This window comes from Agelaius tricolor, unplaced genomic scaffold (genome assembly GCF_023055355.1).
Source record: "Agelaius tricolor isolate 1412-34295 unplaced genomic scaffold, bAgeTri1.0.p SCAF_10, whole genome shotgun sequence".
NCBI classification, from domain to species: domain Eukaryota; kingdom Metazoa; phylum Chordata; class Aves; order Passeriformes; family Icteridae; genus Agelaius; species Agelaius tricolor.
This window is the reverse complement of record NW_027269270.1, coordinates 1,886,508-1,910,947: the sequence shown is the minus strand read 5'-3', so window position 1 is coordinate 1,910,947 and position 24,440 is coordinate 1,886,508. Positions and strand designations below refer to the sequence as shown.

General features: G+C 44.3%; 1 protein-coding gene across 2 annotated transcripts in view; it reads right to left on the bottom strand.

Moving 5' to 3' along the window:
• The window catches only part of ERBB4 (erb-b2 receptor tyrosine kinase 4), a 592,065-nt gene that overhangs the window by 254,704 nt on the left and 312,921 nt on the right, over positions 1-24,440 (bottom strand). For both annotated transcript variants that reach the window (XM_071434337.1, XM_071434338.1), the window contains exon 3: positions 23,302-23,488. In XM_071434337.1, coding sequence (XP_071290438.1) covers positions 23,302-23,488 — 187 coding nt within the window. The remainder of the gene's footprint in view (positions 1-23,301; positions 23,489-24,440) is intronic.

Below are 24,440 nucleotides of genomic sequence, written 5' to 3'. Positions count from 1 at the left end.
CTCACATGGTGCCAAGCAGCTAAACCCAACTCCCTTCAGCCTGTAGTGAGAGCAAACCTAGCCTGTGACTACAACACTCCATCCTCTCTGCCTCTTCATATTAAATATGGAAACTCTCCAGATTAAATGGAACTGTATGCTTAGGGACTATTTAAAATACCTTTCCAGGAATAGTCTCAAAGAAATGCTTCCCTTCCTATGATCACATTTTACAAAGGCCTTTTTGAACTGTGGGGTTTACAAACTTAGTCCTGCCTAACACCAGGGGAGGCATGGCTTCATGGCATGTGTAGAGCCACATGCATTCCCAGGTACATCCCACCCACATCCCTGCAGCTCCCACCCCAGCCCTGCACAGCACCTGGAAAACCAGGAGAAGCAGCTTCCTCGTGGGAGATTTGATGAGAAATATAGCAGCAAGAAAAAAAGTGGTGAGGACACCAGCTAGCTGTGGGGCACTTCAGCCTTGGAAAATTCAGGTAGACAGCCTTTCTGAGCAGGTCTTTATCTTGGATGCAATATACCTGTGGCTTTCAGTAAAATTCCAGGGGATGTACTACATACAAAGCATTCATATACTTTTAAGATATATATGCTTTTTTAAATTCAAGTATGATCAGTAAGGAAAAGAGTTTTAAAGCAAACCCTGTGCCTTTAGGTTGTGTGTGCAGGTACAGAGACACAAACCTTTCCTTTGGGCAAATGCTCATCTAACCTGATTCATGTTGTAATAATGTGCAATTTTCTTGGAGCCAAGCACTGAAGGATGTGATATTGCATAAGGAAATCTCTCATCTTCACTTTAAATCATTCTTTTGTCATGGGAAATGTAAAACAATTTAAAAATTAAAATATATCACAGACTAATGACAGAAGGTCTCATCCAAAACCAGTGTAAAAAGCCAACAAGTGTAAAAAGCCAATAATTTTATTTTGGCTTTACCTCAAACATGATTCTGATTCAGGACAAACTGCCTTGCCACAAACAAAGGACCAGAGGGCAGGGCAGCACTGGGGCAACAAGCCCAGCCCAGGTCTCATGGAAGGAATTGCCAACTGGATTCAGGCAATTCCTGCTGGCAAGGGAGCAGGTTCCTGACTCAAAACCTGACACAGCTCAAGCTGGTTTCTCCAAAGGAAAGCAATGTAAGCACAGCAACCTGTAAGGTAAGGAGCTCATATGTAAGTCAGGACAGAGTCCCAAAGACTGTAGGAACATAAAGAACCCTATAAAAGCAGGGGGAAGTTTAAAGCAATAGGTGCAAAGAATCTTGAAAGCAAGGAAGTCCTTTGAACACAGAAGTGCTGTGGGCAACCAGATACAGATTTACTACCCTGAACATAGAAACAGCCTGTCTTTAGTATCAGAAGAAAATCACATCTCTGACCCCAGAACACCCCCTTCCCTCTTAATATCCACACGATGCCAGGCTGAAAGTGTGCAAGCAGTCTGCTTTATACCAAGTGAAAGTTGAAAAGCAAGCTCTTCTTGAACATGAGTTCTGTAATCAGTAATGATAATGAAATACTGGGCTGGGACTCAATTCCTCATGCTAGAAATACTGTCAGGGACTGCCACTGCCTTCCTCCTCCCACAGCCAGGACAACATTCCACTCCAGGAGATGAGGAATGAGGAGCTGCTCTTCCAGAGAAGAGGAAAGGGAAATGGTAGGCACACAGCTACAGGTGTCTGGAGCTGCAACACAAGCAAGAGACTTAAATTTCTTCTGAGCAGTTTCAGTGCTATTCTGGGACAGAGTGAACTGCTGGGTGGTGGTGACATGCAGGAAATGACTCCATGGCAGTAATCTGAGCAATCCCTGTTTGAGCAGGGATGCCACTTTTGTCCCTCTTTTGAAGATAAGTCCATACTCTGAGATACCAGCATCAAAATACATTAGGCAGGGCCACAGGGCAGCACTGGACTGAACTAGTTTGGGTCCATTTGTGAATTTGTAATCCCTTTGAGAGTGCAATATTTATTCTTCTCATGCTGTTTTGGTAATTGATTAATTAACATGCTTGCAGGAATAGGCATGGCAGTATGAGTTCAGGAGTGCCATAAGGGAAACATACCCCTGTCATTAAATACTTGCCCTGCAGGAGGGTGGGCAGGGCCCACAAGAGACTGGTAACCTCTTTGTCTTAGGTACCTCCCAGGAAACTCACGTTTAGTGACTAAATTTATTCCACTGGCCAAAAAAGGGTGGAGACACAATAAAGAGGGGCAACTTGCCAAAGGTCATTCAGGAATGGGGTGCCTGTACCTGCAGCCACATTTCCTGGGCCTCAAGCCAGTGTCTGCCACCTGGAAGATGCTCCCTGCCACATCTGATCTGTACATCCCTCTGCACAATTTTTGACTGCAGATGAGACGAATAGGCACAGCACTCTGAAGTGGCTATGAGCATATATCGAGGCTTATTGAGCCATAAATCCAGGAAGCCATGTGCTCAGGTGATTTCCAAGTTCACTTAAGCTTTATGAAACCTATTTTTTAGCCAAACAACTGTAAATGAGCAGTGTCTGGTGACATTTTATTACATTTTTCCTTATTATGCCTTAGTGGTAAATTGTTCTCGCCAATCAGTGTTGCAGTATCAGAGAGACTCTTACAGAGAGTCACCTAAAGAAAGCAGAGATAAGAGATTTGGCTGTCTGTCTCTGCAAAATGGGCTTCTTTTCATTTTTCAGTGCAGGTCAGAGTTCTGATTAAAATAATAAACCAACACAATGATCAATTAAGAGAGTGGAGAAGCAGGTATGCTGTCAAGACTAGCAGCCATCCTATAGGGATAAATCAAAGTAGCAGCAGCACTAATTAAGGAACAGTTTACACTCAATGTTACACCAAGTACTGTTGAGAATCATGTTTTACAGTGATGCTATTAAGCATATTTACATCAAAATGATGAGGAAGAGCACACCATCAAGGACTTTTCTTTTCCAATTACATTCAAAATAACATGAATATTTGCTATCTTAATTTACAATTACCCCACTATGAAGCAGAGTATCCGCCCATGGAAACACCTATTTTTAATGGTGTTATAAACACCTATTTATTAATGAACAGCATGTTCATAAAGTTTTTAAAGGCTGGTGAAGAAAACAGGAGTATAAAACCACAGATGTTTACATCTCCTTCCCATACATTTTGGTTAAGACTGTTGTGAGTGTAACTCACTGAGAGCCAGGCAGAGGAACACACCTTTTATTTCCATTCCTAAGAGATTATCAAGGGCTCACCCACTTTTCCATTTGGGATTTCTGTGGGTTTGCTTAAAGAATACCAGAAACCTCTTGTTGTGTCCTCCTTCTCTCTCAGACATCACTTATGAGCTGGCAGGCACCATTCACCATTTGGAAAGCAGGCCTGGCATGAGGGTGGCAGCTCATTAAATGCTGTTCCTCAGGGCTAATAAACTCCCATTAGCTGAATCCTACATTGCAAGTGACTGGCAAAGCTCAGACCTCCCTGCTGCATTCCCTGGCCATCACACAGCACGGTGCACTCCAGCAACTCACAGGGAAACTCATGAGAATTCTGTTGATATTTGATAGAGAGCTGTGTTGCCACAGAGTGGTTGTCACAACCGTGTTTGCTGATAATAAAGAGTTCCTATGCAAGTGAATGAGGCAGCCTGCAGTCTTGGTGTTTATTATACTGCAATGTTAGGGACTCCCAACTCTGAATATTCATGCTGGGGAATTAAGCCCTAATTTTCAGATGCCAACAATAGCTGATGTTTAGTGTTACTAGCTTTTGGTAGAGCTTTAGGTTGTATGAGAAATAAAAAGCTAGACATATAAACCTTCTTTAAAGTAGCAACTGGAAGGAAGGCTCTTAAAAAGGGCACATTTAAGCATCAAAATGAAAGATTCAAACAACTGCCTACTTGGAGGGTTTAGAAGCAAACAAAACACTCCAGGCCCTAATTCTGCAAATGTTTATACATATGCTTCTCTAACTGGGAGATCTGTATTTCAGTAATTTACTAATTACTGGTTTATATCAGTGCTTCACTTTCAGCATTTTTCTAAACTCCAGGCTCAAGGCCTGTTGAAATACTCCTAAGCAAATAACAAAACAAGGGTAAGCTGGTTACTCTGGGGATGGGTCTGTGCCCTGTGAATAAATCTAACCTTCCTCCAGCTTCCGTTTGTTAAATGTTCTTAAAAGCCTCACTCATTGTTTTCAACAAACTGTGAGAAGGATGAACAGATTTGATGCCTGAAATGTCCATCTGGGACAGAGTAACTGGGGAGGAGGATGGCACACAGAGCTGCAGTTCCTTACAGTGCTCAGAAGCACAGCAGGGAGGAGAAATCTTGGGAGAGGGGCTTTCCCAGCTCTCCAGAACATCTGAGAGAACAGAATCACTGAGGGGCTGCTGGCTGCCCCAGCATCCTCTGAGCACACACCGTGCCTGCAATGAGCCTTGATCTGTTTGTGTCAGTCACTACATGACAGCACAAGTGCTGTCACAGCCACAGAGTAGCAGAAGGCAGCACAGACCTTGAAAAGCCCAGAAAAAAACCCACAAAAGGCACAAAGTCTGCTGTACATTTTAAGTGCTCCATCAGTTCACTGAATTGTATGCTACAATATCATTCTTTACCAATAGCCAAACAACTATTAAAAGTAGGAGACTGAAGCTTTTCATAAAGCAGGCTCTTGGAAGTCTATCCTACCCCATCTTGTTCTCCTCCCTGGTCTTCAATAACTAGTTCTGAACACAGTCCTGCTTTGCAGAGCTTGTTGTTCTGGGGTTAGCCCCAAGTCATCAATCTGTGGCTTTCAGGTGCTCTGTGATTTTTAAATGTAATCATGGAGTCCTTTCTGGTATTCCTGTGTTGCTAAGGAATGTGTAGTTCCTATCCCAGGCTGAAGTTCCTCACCACAATCCTCTATTCCCTTGGATGAACACATTAATTAAAATGTCACCGTGCCACTTCTTTCTGCATGAGACCATGGGTTTTTCATTTTAAGAAAGCAGCAACAAGGTGGGAGAAATGCACAAGTGGGCTGTGGGAAGGTAAGAGCATTACTAATTACATCTTCCACCTGCCTGCAGTCCTGAGATACTAATGAAATGTAAGAGTGAGATCCAAGGCAAGCAACAGGCTGCAAATGGGATCCTGGGCACTTCCCAGCTCCCACAGAACCAGTCTGGAAGATTTCAATAGCTGTGCGTGCTTTGCAGCTCTCAGTCACAAGGCTTGGACAAAAAACAAAAATTGATTTAACAGAGAGTGAATGTAATGCTCTGCAAGTAGCTTAGACTGCACCAATTAATCAATTACCCAAGTACATTCCACTTTAATACATTCATTACTATTCCAATCTTTAATCAACTGCTTGTTCCGCATACAATGAGGTTCCTGCATTTCTGTGTAAGGAACAATATTCACTTTGCAACAGAAAAACACCACTTCCAGTGCCAAACATGAAAAATCAGAAGTGTGTTGATGGCTCTATGATGTGAACAACCCTGTAACTGGCTTACAGGCTGTGCTGGCACTTGCTGTGGCTTTGTTTGATATACCCACTAAAAATATTTATTGGAGATTAGGAGCAGGAACTGATCTGAAGGATGTTTTTGCCTTCATGTCTCAGTTTGGCATGTGCAACTGAAACTGCTGCTACCAGCTACTGCATTTCCTAGAGTCAGGAGCTTTTCAAGCTGTGATTTTTTCAAACTTCTTTAAAATCAGAAATAAATTTTGAAAACTGTGTGCAGCACCTCCAGGCCTTCAGCTGTACTGCTTCCTTTGCTCCCTCTCCTGGCTCTAGCTCAGGGCAACTCCATTGCCAAATGGCTCCTTAAAAGCTGCAAAACCTCTTCCCTGACTTTAACTAGTGTTAGAGTACATCCATAACAATTCTGTTGGTAATTTTTTGATTCACCTAATCTATAAAATGGGCTAGCTGGGTGTTACTGCTGCAAGTCTATCAGTCCCTTTGACTGTACAAAATGTCACCTATTTGTTCCCATAGGGGAGAGTTTCTGCCAGAAATCATTCTGAACCTCCACCAGTCAGGAGCTCAGGAAGGTCTTTCTGTAAAGCCCCCTCTTCATCAGTGAGGAGTCCTGGTGACAGGGGACCAGGGTATGGGGTGGGAGAGGAAAAGGGAGATCTCTGATTGAAGGTAAAAGTGGATCAAAAATTATCTGCAGGAGTGAGAAAAATGTGTTTGTTGATAACAAGTGCGGTGTTTGATGTGCAGACATACTTCACTATCTAGCCTTTCATCAAGAGCCAGAGGATTTATCCTTCAGGCATGAGAGATGGAACAGCTTAAAATGGTTAGTGACCACAGAAAGGATTAACACATTATTATCTTTCTAATCCACAGCATTTACTTTTTTGGGATTTATGTGAGCTAATACAAAAGTGATTAGTGTTCTGGTTTTCTCAAGGTAAGAGGTTGTTTATGACTCCATTCCTACACACGGCCCGTAATAAACAGATAGTGCTGCCTGGAAAGTGACCAGCAACAGAAAGTTTCATCTTCTACACTGCATTCACAGAAATAGAAATGACTTGTACATTTGTCAGTAAGTCCCAATGAGGACTTTCTAAAAGTAAAGCAAAAGTATGTTACACTATTCCACCCTGCAAGCACACAATAAAAGGTGGTGTGGAAAGTTCTTCAGCTTTTTTGCATTTGCTAGACATGCTTTTTTGCATGTGCTATTTTTACAAAAGTGGAATAAACCAGCCCCCAGCATTCCAGAATCTCAGCCAGCCCACGAGACATCATGACTAAAAAATGTTGAGATGTTAAAAATAATCAATGTTATTTTTTGTATGTGCAGTCCATCTTGTCAGAATTTAGGATTCATATTTTTCACTTCTGCTCTGCCTTTGTGATGTCTGGAAATGGGTTTATTTGGTTTTAAATGGAAGCTGAAATTCTCAGGCCATCACAACATTTGAGCATCTAAGGTTTTCAGAAGAATCCTCAAACTGACTTTCACAAACCTGCCTATGCAACTTAAGCTGCTCAATCTCTTTTTCAGAATAGCACAGGAACCTGAGACTCCAGGACTGTGGCCTGCCCTTTCCAAACTGGATTTATGTTCCTAGTCCATACCAGTTTAAAAAGTTCTTAGATGGCTAACTCCTACTAATGTGAGTTCCATGCTTCTCTATTTTTAAATATGTGGCCATCACCACCTTTTGAAAACAGGGGTTATTATTTTAGATCTTTGGCTATAGAAAGTGACCCTTATAATATTGCCACAAGAACAAAACCGGTAAGCTGAAGGGATAGACAGACAGACACGTGCAGAGAAGAAACAAAGCAGAAAACTTTCTTTTTCCCATCTTATTCCTTTGCAATGAGTATCTCTACTAAATCTCTCCAGCATGTAAATGCTCCTTTAGAAATAAAGATGCTAAAATGGAAGGAGAAGAAATCTAGCTGTGGGTTGATTCCTTTAGTTCTTCACTCACTGTGAGGAGAGGTTTCTTTTCTACTTCTTGGTTTGGACAGCAGCTCAAATGTGCATTGCTGCAAGGCTCTGGATCAGGTCAGGGTTTTTCAGGATGTCTGTTTTCCCTTAAAGGTTACTCCTGTGTTGCAATCATGGTGTCTCAAGTGGACGTTCTGGGCTGGCTTCAGGCCACTCAGCTCTCACCCTGTGACCAGCATGACTTTGGTAGCATGGGGAACGTTCCTGGCCTGCAGCCCAAATGTTTGCTCAGTGCCTGGGGAAGCCTTTGTGGCTCATGCCAGGTTCCTCACTCCACCTCCAAGGGCAGCTGAGCCAGGAGGCAGCTGGGATTTCCATCCCTGGGCTCTGTGCACAAGGCAGAGCTCACAGCCACCCTGCACCCTCAGGCTGCAGAATTACTGACTTCTTCATGTGCTGAGGTTGCCACTTTCCCCTGTGCCAGCTCACCCCACTGTGCCAGAGGGGCTAGGAAATGCTGGAGTTGCTGCAGTACATCTGCATGTCACAAAAGTTATAAAGAACTTAAACTGCAGTTTAAATTACTTGTCACTCTCCTTCCATTCCCTGTATTCACTTCATACCCACGTCTTGGTTTCCATTAGGATTGTTTCTTGCAGAGCAAGGCTTTTAAAACAATACTGGGAAAACTCCCACAAGGATTCAGGTAATATACTTCCCAATCACACGGCAGACAGGTGGAAAACATGAAAGGAAAACAGTCAATAGCTGCTTGCTATCTCACCCCCTCTGAACTGCAAAAATTTCTTAGGGAGCTGTGAATTACTCCCCTATTGTTCTTGCTACATTATTATTTTGAAGTGGCTCATGCCTGTGCTATTTGGCTGGCTGCTTTGTTTGCCTTATCAGATTGCTGGGTGATGTATAATTAAAAAAGCCCCGTTTTACCACCTCACTCACAGATCCCTTTAGATAATACACCAAGTGTGCCAGTAAGAAAAACACAATGTGAACTTCAACCGCTGCAGCTTCCTTGTACATTTATTGAAATCCTCCCTTCTGGGATCCCAGTCTCTCCTTCAGAATGGGCCTGTGCTACAAAAGCCACTATTTGTTTCCTGGTGACATCTGCGAGCATGCCAGTGTGTTGACACAAGAAAACACAGCCTCCGGTGGCAGGGGAGGCTGGACAATCCTCCCCAGCTGCTCAGCATCCACCACTCCTGACAAAATCTCCCAGGAGGTACTTGGAGATACACCTGGAGATGGCAGTGGCAGATTAGAGCTAGACAATACCTTTCTAAGTGCCAGGCAGATAACTTTGTCACAGAGAACAAACTCAGCCCTTCCTTCAGCCCCAGCCACTGCCACCTGCAGCCCTTTCTCCTCCCACCTCTTCTTCAGAGTCTCAATCTATGTGACACATTTATGCCACCTCTGTTCTAACACAGCCTTTCTTTTTCCATCACTGAATCCTCAGCTCCTGTCCAGGCTCTTCTCATGTATTGATGACAGCACCTCTCCTTTAAGAAGCAAATTTCACCCTTCTCTGTTTCCTTCTGAATTCCACTGTGTGACAACTTCCCTAGCTCACCACTCAAAACAATCCTTTTTCTTCTCCCTGCATCTCCTGTCTCCTCATCACATCAAATAAAAGCAAATTTTATTCACTTTCAGGATCTTCCAGAGCCTATCATTCTCTCATAAACTATTTATGCCTTCTCCCACCTTCAATAGGACCGTCATGCCACCTTTCATCAAACACCAGATACATTTTCAAACATCTTTTGTTCTTTCTTCTATGCTGTAGCTCAAAGATGCGGACATGCACCAAGTTATTGCATTGACCTTTCAAATCCTTCCCCTCAAACCCCCTTTCCCTTCAAACAGAAATGAAACGTGGCTGTCTTGGGAGCTCTGGATGTGCAGAACTGATGCTCCATGAGAAGCTGCTCTTTCTCTCTGTCCTTGCTTTACCCACCTCTCTGGCTCCACTGTTGGCCTCCTGTCTTGGTCACATTGAGCTATTTGGCACAAGGGCATTTTTTTTCAGTCTTCTCCTATGAGTTTCTCAGCTACAACTGGAAAGTACTGCTTACAGATGAGTCTGCTGTAAACTGCTGACCCTTATGTTCCAGGAAGGAGCTCAGGTCTATACATTACCATTTACAGAAGTTTAGATTTACTTGCAAAATCATGACCTGAAACAGGAACACAGCCCCTACTTTTGAAGTGCCAATGCAGAAACACTTTTCATAACAAGTAAGAGAAAGCTCACTGTTTATTGAGGAGATTTTGCTGCTGCTGTTTAACACTGTCTCACCATCTAAACCTTGCTAATAGGTCCAGTAATCCTATGTAACAATCAGGCAAACCACATTTCTGTAATCCATTAGGGTGCAAAGAGCTCATACAGCACCAACTATCGCAGCTCAAAGGCTGAGGGGCAATTTATGAACAAATAACTCACAGAATCTGTGGTAACTGGCACACCTGAACCATATCCCACATGCTGTCTTTGTGTGGAATAAAGGGAAACCACGGTCCTCACTGCCATGCTCAGCAGGATGGTGGGTTAGGCTTCAATTCCTCTCCACACTGTCAAGTGAAGCAGAGGTTTGGCCACAAGTGTCAGCTTGGGCACTTAAGATTAGCTCTAGGTGGCTGAGATAAAAAGAGCCTGTCAGCTTAGTGGTTGAAGGGACTCTGGTATGAGGCACAGAGAGACACCAAGATTAGCCAAAGCTGAGAGGCACTGTCTGAAAATGGAAAGAAACCTTTGCTTGAGGGCTCCTAACTGTTGTTTGGCTGGGGGGCATTAGGCAGGATGGTAGAGAACTAGGTCTGCAAGCCTTTTGTTTCTCTTTCCTTCTCCAGACACCAGGGGACAGTATCTTGGGGAAAAAAAGGATTAAACAGTCTTTTTCACACAGCTGCTTTGTAGAAGGAAAGCTGCTACTGTCAGCTCAAAGTCAAATTTAGGGGCACAGTGAGTAGGGCACCCCAGCATCATAGTTAACAGGGCAAAGACACCTTTTTCCCCAAGGTGTCACGTTGCTCTTGGCCCAACCAGTGGCAACAAATAAGAAAGGCCTATTCTTCACACACAGCTTGCACTGCTTTAACTGCAATCAGTTTTGAAGTCAAGTCAGTTTGCCAGGTATGAAATCCCAAGAGAATGTACTTAACTTAGTGCACAGACATCAATTTAGCTCATCTGAGTTACTGAAGTAGGCTAAATCAATACAAGGCACTTGTAAATGGATTTAAAAGAACATTCATGTGGGGTTTGTTTCAATTTAACAAGTCACATTACAGAGCAATTTTATTTAAACCCAAGCAAGGTTTCTTTGTTGGCTATCCTTGAACCCTAGATTACCACTCTAATTACCTACCTAAGAAAGCAGAGAGCAAAGCAACCCTTCCCTGTATCTCTGAGAGAAATCCCCTGGGCAGACAAACACACAGGCAGCACTGCCACTTCATCCTCAGAAACAAAGCAGTAAGGTTGGATAGGCTCACTGACAAAACAGTTTTTTCTATTTATACCAGAGGGTAAATTAGCAGATTAATATTTACTTCCAGCCACTGCTACCAGCCTGAAGGGGAAATGGAGCAGAATGAGGCCAGCAGAGGTCATAGCTCATTCAACCCATCAGTTGTCATCAAATTTGCTCAGCAGAGCTTTTGATTCCTTTTCCAAACTTCAAGGCTGGTTTGTGGTAAGGCATTTTTCTAGAAAGGGAGAAATAGAAGGCTTAAAACTAAGGCCATGTTAACATATTAATAAATCTCTCAACTAGCAAAACTATTATCTTTATTTGGGCAGCTGAATGCTTCTGAATATTAAATCAAAACCACTAGCTCTGAACAGCTACAAGTCTTGTTCCTGGATGAGATGGGGGCTGCAGGGAGGTTTATGGAGCTGTCACAGGGCTAACTGCAGAGCCCATGGGATTAAGCTGTTATGCATTCAAAGCCATTAAAATATCCCTCTCAGCTCTTCTGTGACACACAAAGAGGAGGGAGGATGCTGCCCTTGCAACCTCACCCTGTGCATACTTCAGCTCTGTGCCTGCTTTTAAGACATCAAACCTCACTCACAGACCAGCACTCTCTCAAGCAGGAGAGACTCTGAGCCTGGCTGTTGCTGAAGTGTTTCAGGACTGCCACTTTCACCTGAAGCAGCCCTGCAGAGCACACCTGGATCAGCACTTCAGAGAGCACCTTATTGGGAGCAAATGCCAGCCTGTGGGATGGGGGCTTTGACATCCAGCTCAAGAGTGCCATGGTGGGGGGAATTACAAAAATTAGGGAGCATGGTATCACCATTTCAGAACAAAACACAATTAATTCCTGCTTGGTCATGGTGAGACTGGCAGGACATAGCCACACTATTGATACTTCAGGCTTTGGATGTCCTGCCAATGCCAATCAATGTCCAGCTCTCCCAAACCACAGCTTGTACTTACTGATTCAACATGAAGGAAAATCTTTTAGCAGCCGTTGTGGGCTCCTTCCACAGCCTAGGACACATTCAGCTGTGTCCAGCCCAGCTTCCCCACCGACCACGTTTGGGACAGGGTGCTTTTCCTTCATCCTCCCTGTATTTGCTTTGCCCTTTTCTGCACTATGACTTTTTTGTTGTTATTATTCATGGTTGACTCACCTCCACATTACATTTTTTATTAGTGTTTGTAGCACTGTGCTCAGGATAATGGATCTTTAACTGGCTGAGGTTTGTAAAGAATATTAGGGGAAGATGACTGTTTAATGTTAATTCCACCAGAGATGAGAAAGCCATCTCCTGGGCTACACATCCTCTCTGCTTCCTGTACAATGCTAGTCAAGAGTAATTTCAGCAGGATTTGGCCTGGGCCCTCAAGCCAGGGAATGAACTCAGTCATGATCTAAAGTTCACCACTAGTTCAGGTGCACTTATTTGATGTTGCTTTGGCTTAACAAGAAGGAAGCAGCATGCTTTTATAAAAGAAAATTCAGTCTAAACCAGATTCAATTATTATTGTTCAATTAACATAATTTGTTTGATTGAAAATGCAAGTTAGTTGTTAGGAGAAAGCATGAAAAGCTCTTAAATAAGCCATACCTTTTCATTTTTAAAAGACAGGTGGTGCCTAGCACTTTCAGCGCTTTCCCCCTTGTTGTTCCAACTGTTCCTTTCTCACAGAAGGTTGCCCTGTCAGTCATTTTTCAATTTTAAAAAAGCTCCCTGAGAATCTTCCACTCACCCCAAGTCTACACCATGAGGCTGGAGGGGAAGAGCAGCAGTTTAAGCAAGAACATCTTGAATCTCCCCATGTAAATCCTGCCCTTGGATACCCATACCCCAGAGTCATTTTGGAAGGTGACTACCTCCCTTCTGATGGAACCATCACCCAAAGTTTTCACAGCCTGTACCATAAATCTGAATGCATGTCCAGCTAACCAGCTAAAAAAACCACCAACAATAAAAAAAGCCCCAAAGCAACACCACAACCTCCTCTCTCCACAGCATGGCAGACAGGGATGTCTTTGATGCTGCCCTTCCTCCTGTGCAGCTTCCCTCCAAATCAAGAGTTTCAAACCCAAAGCACGTGGCTCTGCTATTTCTGACAGGCAGAAGCAGAAGTCAGATCCCCAAGGAATTCCAACGTGAGCACAGCATTTGTACAAGGGCTGGATGGATGGATGTGCTTTCACTTCTAAGCCTTAAAGTACATCTATGAAAGTTTCACCAAGGAGAAAAAAAATAAAATAGAAAAGAAGAAAAAAAGGCAAGGCAAAGGGGTTTCAGAGAAGACAGCCCCTTGAGCGATTTCCAAACATCAAAGAAAAAGGCCTCCAGCGTGTTCTCCTCATGTGATACCTTTGTTCCCCCACTCCAGCCCGCAGGCGCCTTCCTCGCGATGCACAAAAGGCTCCTGCAGCCCCCGGACAGCTCCCTGTCCACACACATTACCTGCCTCCAGCTCTGACTCCCTCACGCTGGCACTTCACACCAGTCTCAGCTCATTTGCCATGGCTGAAGCCAGGTGGGACTGACCCAGAGAACTCCAGCAGCTCTGTATCCAACAGCCTGGCTGCTCCTTCATCCTCTGTGCAGCTACAGTCCAGCTGAGCACTGCTGTTCTGCTGTTCCCCCTGGGGCACCTGCTGGGCTCCCCTACCTCTGTTCACTCTGATTTCCCTTCTGCAGGGCTGCATTTCTGTTTTCCTCTTTCTATTTGCCCTCGAGGTTACCTTTTCCTGCCCATGCCTGGCTTGCCCCAGTGTCTTTGCAGAGGTGCAGGGCAGATGCCTCCTGTCTTTCCCCTGTTTCCAGAGCACACTCACACCCAGCTGCCTGGAACTGCTGCCCTTGGACGCATCCCAGGGCAGGGAGTTCCATGATTCAGGTCAGGAAGGGTTGATTGCAATTGTTATTGCAGTTCCCTTTCCCCAGTCACAGAAAGAAGCTCCTGGCAGCAAACCCCTTGCTCCCCACCAGGGATTGCTGTTACCTGCGTGCAAATTCGGATGCTACCAAGAGTTTTCCTCACCCTGGACACTGCAGGCAGGACTTGTCAGTGCAGAGCTGCAGAGGGGCTGAGTCTGTTGCAGCTTCTTTTGCACACCAACACCCAACACATGCTCGAGGCAGCAGTGGTTCCCTGTCACATCCCAGCTGACAAAGCTTGTGTGATCAAACTCTGTTTCAGATGAGCTCTAATGACCTGCTGCTCAGTGCTAGCCCTGCACTGTTGCACATCCCCAGGCCACTGCAGACCAACCCAAGCTGTAAATACCCCCTGGGGGCTTTAATGAGACTCATCCCTGTGCTGGCAGGCTGAGATTTTGTGGCACTGCAGCAAACAGGCTTCTGTGCAGCCAAGGAACAAACAAGCTGTGCTGGAGCCTTGCCTTTGTCAGCCTCCGTGACACTCACCCCCTGTGCTGAGTGTTTGGAGGCTGCCCTGTGGCCCCTGTCTGCAGGGGCTTTCTGGGAGCTAAATGCAGCAAAGGAAAGTTTTTGGTTCATTGCCTCTCCAGTCTCTCCATATAGGGTTTCTAGGGAATTGCTCTCTGCAGCAAATGACATGAAAATTAACAGGCATGAAAATATCCTAGGGACACCAGCTAGTTCCAATATGTAAACCTAGGGGTGTGATCCAACCTTCTTTGAACTCAGGACTTTTTGGGTTTTTTGCAATGAATGGTGACCTAAACCCAAACTTATTACTTCTATAGTAAATTCTTATTTTATATATATTAATTTCTGTATTACTTCTTATTACTCCTATAGGCTGGCAAGAAAAGCTAGAAAAAGGAGCTCATTCTTGGACTTGGGTTAAAATGCAGGTCTGTGAGCATATGCTGCTTTCCAGACCTGTGTACTGAAATGCTTCTGCTGAGCTTTAGGATAAGGCATTGAATTGACACCTGATCCCTACAGTTTCATGCCATTTTCAGCCCTGGAAGTCAGCAGCTCCACAGGCCTGGAGGTTGGCCCCTCTGCCCCAGCAGTGGCTCACAGCTCACGTCCCCACTGTGGGTGGTGACAACTGGACTATCGTGCTCTGCAACTTGCCTTTGGCCAGGGAGTGCAGATAGATTACATTCCCCATGTAACACAAGACTTTAATTACTTTACAAAAGCACAAAATTCCTTGTCAGCTGTAGCCTGTCAGAAGGAAATGAGAAAATCAATGAATTCAGAAGACTGTAGAAAGAAAGGGGGGAAAGCATAAAAAAAATAAAAAACCCCAAACCAAACAAGAAACACTGAAAGTGATGCTTCTTTCTTTCATCTGAAGAAGATATACTACTGGAGCAGCAATGTCTAGAACAACTAGTCAAGACTTAGCCTAAGCTGGGGAGAACAACCCAGCTGTTCCTCTCTTTCCCAAGCTGCTGGGAGGCTGGGATATCTATTTGTTCAGCAGTGCTGTCTCTATAAACTGTAAGATCCCTCCTGACTGTACGGCTTACTGCACTTTACTGAAGTTATAGTGCAGCTCAGCACAGATCTGTCTGCCAAAGTTGGATATTTTGAAATGTCTCCCATTCCTGACCCGTGTGATTGAAATGGAGGGATTACTCTGTTCAGATGTTTAACTCCCTGTGAAGCATGCAGACAGAGAAATCCCTATGCTGCTGAAGCTCTCGAGTCACAGAAGCCAGGCACAGCTACTCCATTACCACAAGGCTTCAGTATTACTGGACTTATCTTGATTGCCCACATTTCCAGAAAGCTAAAGGGTGTTTCACACCTCCAGAACTGGGAGAATTTCTTGCTTCATAATTGAAAAATGCACAGATAGAACTACTGCAGAGAGGTGAAAGAGCGAAATTGCCACAAAAAAATAGAATGAGTGGTGTTATTATTTTACATGGCATTATCAGGTAACAACAGCAACATACCTGGATGCATTTTTTAAATGGCATTTAAACTAACATTTGACAGTGTTAAAGTTGAATCCCACATGAATCCAAATCCTCTCTGAATAGAATTTTCAATGACACCCTCAAAATTGGTCTAATTAAAGCAGGCAAGCATTATTTGCTCTGTTGTAGAAGTGGTATGATTCACCAAATAAAGCAGCGGATGTGGAGATTACTGCAGGGCTAGGAAAGATTTCTTCCATCTACCCTAGACCCAAGTCTTTACCTGCAGAGCCTTCTTTAGCCAGTAGCCACATAATTAAGACCCTGAAAAACCAGGGGAAGGTGCTTCTGTTTGCAGAGACCATAGTTAAGCAGGAATGATCTGCTGGGTTATTCAGAGCAAGCACAGGGCCCAAGTGGTGTGGTCAACACCATTCTCAAAGCCAGCAAGGCTGGATGCTGGCTCAAGGAGGAGCCAGAGCTCCCAGGGCAGACATGCCCTGAGTCAGCTGTCATTAGCTGGTATTAATCCTGGCAGAGCACCCTCTACACAACATCCTTAAAAGGTCTTAAGTGGATGTTAGGCACTAGTTAACTTATAAATTAAAGTATGAATTAAATTATCCACTGAAGGAAGTAAACAGCAATTTAAATTTCAGTTCATTACAAAGTCAAAGCAAGTAAGCCAATTTACACCAGATAAGGATTAGGCCTCATTTCACTTCCCCTTGATTTTAAACTCTGTTTTGTTGCAGGAGAGGCTGTGTGACATGAAGTTATCCTGCTGCATGACAGCACTGGCTCATGTCAATAATTCTGTGCATTACTTTCAATAAACTGGTTTAGACCATTTGCAGTAGATGTGACCCCTAGTTCATGTGAAAGCATTGGGGGCAAGGAAAATACCAGCACACATGGGGGATCCTTTGAATTTCCAGTTAAAAACATTTACCAGTATATCATTATTCAGATGAGCTTTTTGCTTAAATCCTCACCATAGTCATTCCAAACAAGGTTGCACATTTCTAACACTACAAACAGATTTGAAAACAGTGAAGTGCTCTGAAATAAAAAAAAAAACAACAAAAAAAAAAAACTGAGCATAATTTGTTGATCAATGAGTTGAAAAGAACTACAGACATTAGTTATACTACTTAGCATGAAAAATGCATATCCAAACCCTTCAGGGACACTGCACAAAATTCTAGCCTTGCTGAAATTTAAAACCAATGTCCCACCTTTGTTACTGGGCAAAATAAACTCACGAATATAAATCTCACAAAGCTCAAAATCATTACTTATTTCTGACCATATAAAACACAGTTTTTTGCCTTGCTGAGACCTGAGAACAATTTTCTGCCAGCTGGAGGCAGTTGCTCCTCAGCTTGCAGGCCCCTTATCTGGGATTCCTCAGGGCCACATCTGCAGCTGAGGAGAGGCTGGAAGCATTCCCAGGCATTGATGCCAAGTGGCAGGGAGCAGCCTGAGCCCGTGCTCCCACTGCCACCAGGGATGGGTCCTGGGCTCTCCCAGCTGTCACATCACACCTGTGATGGCTGAGGAGAGCAGCAGCTGGAATAGGATGTTTGTTTTTTTTTCCTTGGGAAAGAGTCTAAGAGGGGGAGAAAAGACAGACATGCTCTAGCAGGCACACTTGCATTTCTGAGCTTAGGGGCAGCCACAAGCCTTGTTCCCTCTCTCCATAGGGACAGGATGAGCAAGGGAGACTCAGGGCTGGTTCTCTGCATGTCCCTCAGGTCTGTGGCTGACCCAGAACAGAGGCTAGATGGAGCTAAAGAATAAAGCAGGGATTTATTAAAAGGCCTCAATAGATAGACCTTGGGCAGCACAAGAGCCCAGCCAGGACTACACCCAAGATGAACCAAAATGGTCACAAAATGCCTGACTGGACACGGGGTCTCTCACTTTTTTAAGTTCTGGTCCATTTGCATATTGGAGTTAATTGTCCAATTCCAGCTTTAGCCCATGCAGTCCCATCCTTCTTGTTTTTCTCTCTTCAGCCCACACTGTTTATGCTCTTGGGCCTGAGATTTGGATCATTTGTCCTTGGTCCCCAGCTAGAGAAGGAACTGTTTTGTCTCCCTACTCTGTGAAGAGAGCTCAGAACTACACACTAAAAGCACTACAGAACCTGAAAAATACAAAAGCTAAAACCTGGGGCATCAGCAGCACACAGAGAATCCTCCACAGCCACACTTCCCTTGTTCCTCCCTCTTCTCCTCCCCACTGGCCAGCCACAAAGCTGTGCTGGGATACACAAGTGGGCAGGGCAGCTGCCAGGATCCAGGAGAGGAGCAGGCCTGGGCAGGCACAGAGCCGCTGCAGCTTCTCCTACAGAGCACTCCTGCGGCAGCACAGCCCCGCACGCAAAGGGACTGCAGGGATTTTTAAACCAATTCCTCACGCCTCCATGTATCCTAGCAACCCCTCTCCGAGGTTACAGATGTGATGCCTCCCCCACCTGTTGCACAGCCAGCCTGAGGCAAGTTACACATGGCTTTCTTCCCAGCTCATCCCGATTAAGGAGTGGGGGAATGTGCCACAAGCAGCCGGTGGGTGTCACACACAGGCACCCCTGGACACCAGGACTGGCTCCTGCCTGTCCTCTGAGAAAAGAGTTTTGTGATGAAGGCAAGAAAAAGGGGGGTGGCCTTCATCCCTGCCACAAAAATGTGCCATCCCTGCCTGATGTGCCATCGCTCAGGTCCTGCACAGACATCTAAGCAAGATTTCCAAAAGAATTTTAGGTCCAAAAGAGGCACAGCGAACAAAACTTGACTCCTCCCATGGCCTTCCCTCCAACCTGAATGAGCTTCATTATAATTACAGTAAATGAGTTTGTTAAAAGAAAAAAAGGCAAAAAGCTGCTCGAAAAGCAACCTTTTCAAGGAGTGATGCTACTCCAAAGTACCATTTAGCATTTTCAGTTTCCTGTGGGGGGGAATACTATAACCACCAAACATAAAAATTTTGCTCTGCAGAAAAATAAAAACCAAATTTAATCCAAAATTAAAAGGTAGAAAATCAATTACACACATCTGTTGAAGGGGAAATTTGCAGTTTTGCAAAATTTACTTTCTATACCTGTGAAAATTGTCCTTTCTTAATGATTCTCCTGCTCATAAAATTAGATTTCCTTTATTTGGCTATCAGTGATCAAATCATTTAACCTGCAATATCTATTTCTCACGTGAACCTCAGTTATCTTAATTTATCACTTAATTTATCTGCATTCCTGAAAAACAATGAAAACCCGTAAATCTTTTGCTGTGGGTTTGTTTTTTGTGTTATTGCACTTATCACTGCTAAATCCACCTCAATCTAATATATCCAAAGAATTCAAGGGATGCACAGACCCTTCTGTCTCCAAGGCCAATAGGGAAGATGAGGTTGTCACTGCTCAAAGACACATTACTTACAGTAGAGCTTTTTTATTCATCTTCAAAGAGGAAAATATGGGATACTTTGGTCTTAGGTTGTAAGGTATGATTTTGGGCTTGTATTGTATTTCCCATCTGGCAGAGGTGGGACAGTTCTGTTCATGGGGCAGTTTTCTTTATCTCTTCCATGACCAATCCTCCCTCCAGGAGATCTCTTCTGTTCATGGCCACTGAGTGTCCCTGCATGGCTGATCAAATTCCATCATCCCACTGGGAGATGCTCTGCCCAGGGGAGGAGCCAAGCATTCCTACCTGGATACAATCTGACCCTGGGAACACCACAGCAGCCTTTGCCCTCTGCATTCCCAGAGGAGCAGCTTTCTTCTCCCCTGCATTCCCAGAGGAGCAGCTTTCTTCTCCCCTGCATTCCCAGAGGAGCAGCTTTCTTCTCCCCTGCATTCCCAGAGGAGCAGCTTTCTTCTCCACTGCACTCCCAGAGGAGCAGCTTTCTTCTCCACTGCATTCCCAGAGGGACACCAGGCCCATCTCCAGCACCCCTGGAGCTTCAGAGGAAAACTCCCCCCTTGTGCAGGATCCCTGCTCCAGCAGAACCACAGCTGGCACTGCAGGAGGGCTGAGCCACCATGGGATGGGACTGTGCCACCACCCTGACACACAGGGGGTCAGCTCCTGTTCTGACTCTGGCAGTGGTGTTTTGTATTACTGCATTGTTTATGTTATTTTTATTTTCTTCCCTAATAAAGAACTGTTACTCCTATTCCCATATCTTTGCCTGAGAGCCCCTTAATTTCAAATTTATGGTCATTTGGAGGGAGGGGGTTTACATTTTCCATTTCAGGGGAGGCTCCTGCCTTCCTTAGCAGACACCTGTCTTTTCAAACCAAGACACTTCCTAAATGGTTCTGGCACCTGTGAGTTATCCCTCTTTCCCCTCTCAGGCAGTAATGAGATGCAGCCATCAGGTTCCCTCTCTGTTTGGAGTGCTCCAAACACGAGCACCAATGGTGCCCTTTCCCTGGGTAAGCTGAGGCTGAGTGCCTGGTGACCTGCAGTGGCTCCTGGGCAAGGGCTAGAAGAAGCTGGCACACCTTCTGCCTCAGCACCACCTACTCTGTTCATCTCAGGCTGAAGATCACAGCCAGGATGTCAAACCCTCCTTTTCACTGTGAGGCTATTTGGCAGCTGAATCTGCACACTGAGATGAGTCCAGCTGAGATGGCAGCAGCCACTTCATTAGTTCAGTGTCAGTTCAGTTTTGACACATTTGTGGAACCATTGACTAAGTTTTTTAAAAAGTGAGAACAGCATTTTTATAGCTAAGATTTTTTGCAAGTGTCACACGCATTTTAGGACATGGTCCTGGGCTAAGCTATACAAACAAAACTCCCTTGTGGTTTGACAGACATTATGAGTGAGAATTGGATCATGTTTTCTGTGTGAGATAAAACTAACTGCCTTCACAGTTGTCATTTTTTTTATAGTGCAAGGGAGGAAATTCAAGCATTTAAAGTTACATTTAAATATGAAGACTTGATAGACATATCTGGCAATAAAAACACAGCTGTTAACAACACGTAGAAAATACTGCAGTGGTACAGCACAGGAGGCTGAAACTCTGTGTCTGAGGAGAAGCTGCAGGTGAGAGCAGCTTCCTCATTTATTTAACACAGGGAGTAGGGCTTGTGTTTGTACACTGTACAGCACTAGGCAGAAATACCCTCAGGAGCCTATCATCCAGCACTGCACGAATAAAAACAGAATTTCCCAGACTCTGGTGAACAAGGCATAAGCCCTGGAATGACAATGCTTCACATGCAAGACAAGAGCCATGTAATATTTTACTCAAATGGAAGAGATGCACGACTCAAAGCCAGTCTCTTCAAATCTGCAGTGGACTTGAAGAATGTGAGCCCATGGGGGCTGCTTCCTTTTCAGTTTAGCAGCTCACCTGTGGTTTCTGGGGTAAAACTAAAGAATAGCTTCAGATACTGCTGATCCATCACTGCCTTGCAACACCACCAACTCCCACATCCACCAGTTATATTTATGCAGCTCCTAGTGCTAAGGATGTGTCAGGAAAATTAATGAAAGATGAGCATGCTCTGGGAAGAGCATGCACAACAAGAGAGGGGTTGTGGTTAAAATAGCCCAGTGCATCTTCACCAGTGCACAAACTGGTCAGAGAACAGCTGCTGCAGAGACTCATGAGGCCCTGCCATGGCAGCTAGAAAACATTAAGAGTATTTTCAAGCACACATTGGCTCACTTTCAGCACCCAGAAGCTATTTTCAGTGCTCCATGGAGACAAGCTGGTGTTATTAGGGCACTTTTCTTCCAGAAGACAACAATTCATTTCGAGTCAAATAATCCCATCAGAGGCCTTGGTAAACACCTAAATCAGAAGAAGTGGCTGTGATGATGTCATGTTGGGAGAGATTCACAGGCTGAGCTAAGGCCAGTTTTCTTAGACACCTCAAAAGACAAGGAAACCACTTGCTGGGCAGTTTTGGTGCCGTGTCTGTCACGTCACAGCAGCTCCCAGAGGGCACCTCTGGAGTCTGAGGAATTGCCAAATAGCACAGGAAAGCTGGTTCAAGACCAAAATTGGAGCAGAAACCTACAAGATAAGTTTTTTACCCTACTGAGCAGCGAAGCCATAGCTAAACGAGCCCTAGGAGTGAAACTCTCACCTGGCAGAGCCACCTCAGCCCCAAGAGGAAAGACTTCCATAATTGTCTGGCCTTGACCTCACTTCACCTCTCTTAGTTTCACCCAGCCCAGTGTCCTTACAAGGCATTTTGAGACCCAAATACCAGAAAACATACACAAAGAGAGAGATAATGCTGTTGTCACCCAATGCTGTGTCTCTGTATGATGTGAAGGCATAGACAGTCACAATGAACTCCCTATATCAGAAAGGTGGGGAGAAATATGGGAACAGAAGAGGAAGAAATTGGATTATGACAGTGACAGAGCGAAGAGCAGTAGATGGCAGGGATTTGGAGACATTTGGGAAGCACTCTGATATTGGCATGATGGTCTCAGTAAAGAAAATTGTCAAAAATATGACCAGAGCAAAGAGCCTAATCAGAGTCATCCAAAATTGGTTTATTTTATAAAATATTTCAGGCCTTCTTTTCCCTCCTGTTTTTAAAAGCCTTGCTCTACAACCTGGTGAGGCTGAAGAGGGAACTGTAAGCACTCATGCTACTCTGAATACTGACAGACAGAAGAAGCAGAGAGAGGAGGGTGCCTAAATATAGCTCAGAAGGCTCCCAACTCTCCATACTGAGGTTCAGCCTCCACAGCCAGCTCAGGTCAGTGATTATCAGTCAGCTTTCAGCCACCAAGAGATACAAGGCCACATCAAAATTACCAAAGTTTAGGGTAGAAATTATCATAGTTGATGAGGAACTAGGTATAAATAAAATACTTCCAGCAAATTCCCTAAGAAGAGCCACTGCCTGCTCTTTATTAAGTTTCAGTCCACTGATATTTAGCAAGTTTTAATCTCCCACACCACTGACTCTGGATCCTCAGCTGGAGGAAATGAATGGCTGATCTACCCCACAGCATGATCCAGCCCTGAATTTACAGGTAAACATGAAGCTGTGGACTTTGCTTACATTTCTGTCTCAAAAAAAAAAAAAAAAAAAAAAAAAAAAAAAGTACTTTTCTCATTATATATAATTCACTGGTTTTGCTTAGAAAAGGGAGTTATACAATTAAATAATCCAAAGATACAGAGGCACAGGGGATGCTAAAGCTGAGGTAACCTGGCAGAAAATAGTCAGCACCTGAAGGAACACATGTGCAATAATCAAGGATCACAACATACTCATGATATCAACACACAGAACTGCAAACTATCATTCAACAACTGGTTTTGTTTCAAATATGCTCTTGCTCATGGATCATTATGGAGAGAAGTACTTTAGTGAACCAAAAAAAGACTGAACACACAACTGCCAGGCTCCTGTGGTACCTCAGTCTCCTGCAGAACGCAAGTGACTGATGGCAGCGGGCAAATACTCAACAAGCTCCTTTTTCTCCTTGCAACTAATGCACCACACTTCCAAGTTTCACTTACCTGTCAGGTTCCTCAAGCCAAGTTCCCTGAGTCCAAAGTTGCCATCCTTCCTGTAGTTCAGGAATATGGCCAGAGCGTATCTCTCCTCGTAGAGCTTGGTCCCACGAACGATGCGCAGGTTCTCCAGGGGCAGGTACTCAAACTGGTTCAGAGCCACCAACACATAGCCCGTGACTTCTCGGATAGACTGAAAGGCACAAATGAAACAAGCACATCAGACGTGGCCCATCTTTAATTGTCCTGGATTTCCCAGGCAGGGGATGCTTTAGGACAAGACAAAAGAAACCAAATCATCTGAAAAACAAATTCTGTTTCAACTTAATGATTTCAAGCACATTCCTGTTTTAATTTTAGTGAGTTTACTGGAAGCAGTTGTTTAAAAGGTAGAAAATAAAGAGGTAGCCATTTTTATCAGTTTATTGGAATGAACAGAAATTCACTGTAAGGTATTAAGGTGTCCCCCTGATTTTTTAAGATTTTCTAAGCCTTCTGATATTTACATTCTTGTAATGAACTTTCTCACACACTTTCTGTAAATAACTTACTGTTTTTCATTCTTTTATGGAGGAGGAGAAATTTGATGGACTGTTGGTTGGTCCAGTGTCATTGGAGAGGTGGCACTTTCACCCTCCAATCCACTGTCACTTTTGGAAATCTGTAAGTGTTGGAATCAGAAAACAAACTTCCCTTTTTTCACCTTGAGAGCAGTGGTGTGTGTGCTCGTGTTGTTTCATGTCTGATTAAGGACATTAAGGATTCACAAAAGGATGACTTTGCACAACTCAAAGGAGAGAGCAGGTCAAAAGCCTCTGCAGTACATGAACAGAATCCACTGGGGCAATGCCACAGCTCAGATGAGATTGTCTGTCTGCAAGTAACTCTGTGTTGTACAGTGTATTTCAGGGTGGGACAGTAGGGACATAACATGGAAAACACCTCTGGAAGAGCTCACCATCAAACAGGAACAGATGGGAGACATGGGGGCCAGTTTGGACGACAAAGCAAAGATAACACACATCTGTACTAACACCCATTTTGTGTACTTTCAAATGGAACTGATCACTGAACATGTGCAAAGATTCATCTCCAACTTTCATCTGGCAGTGCTGGAACCATCCACACCCATATATCCTAGTTTT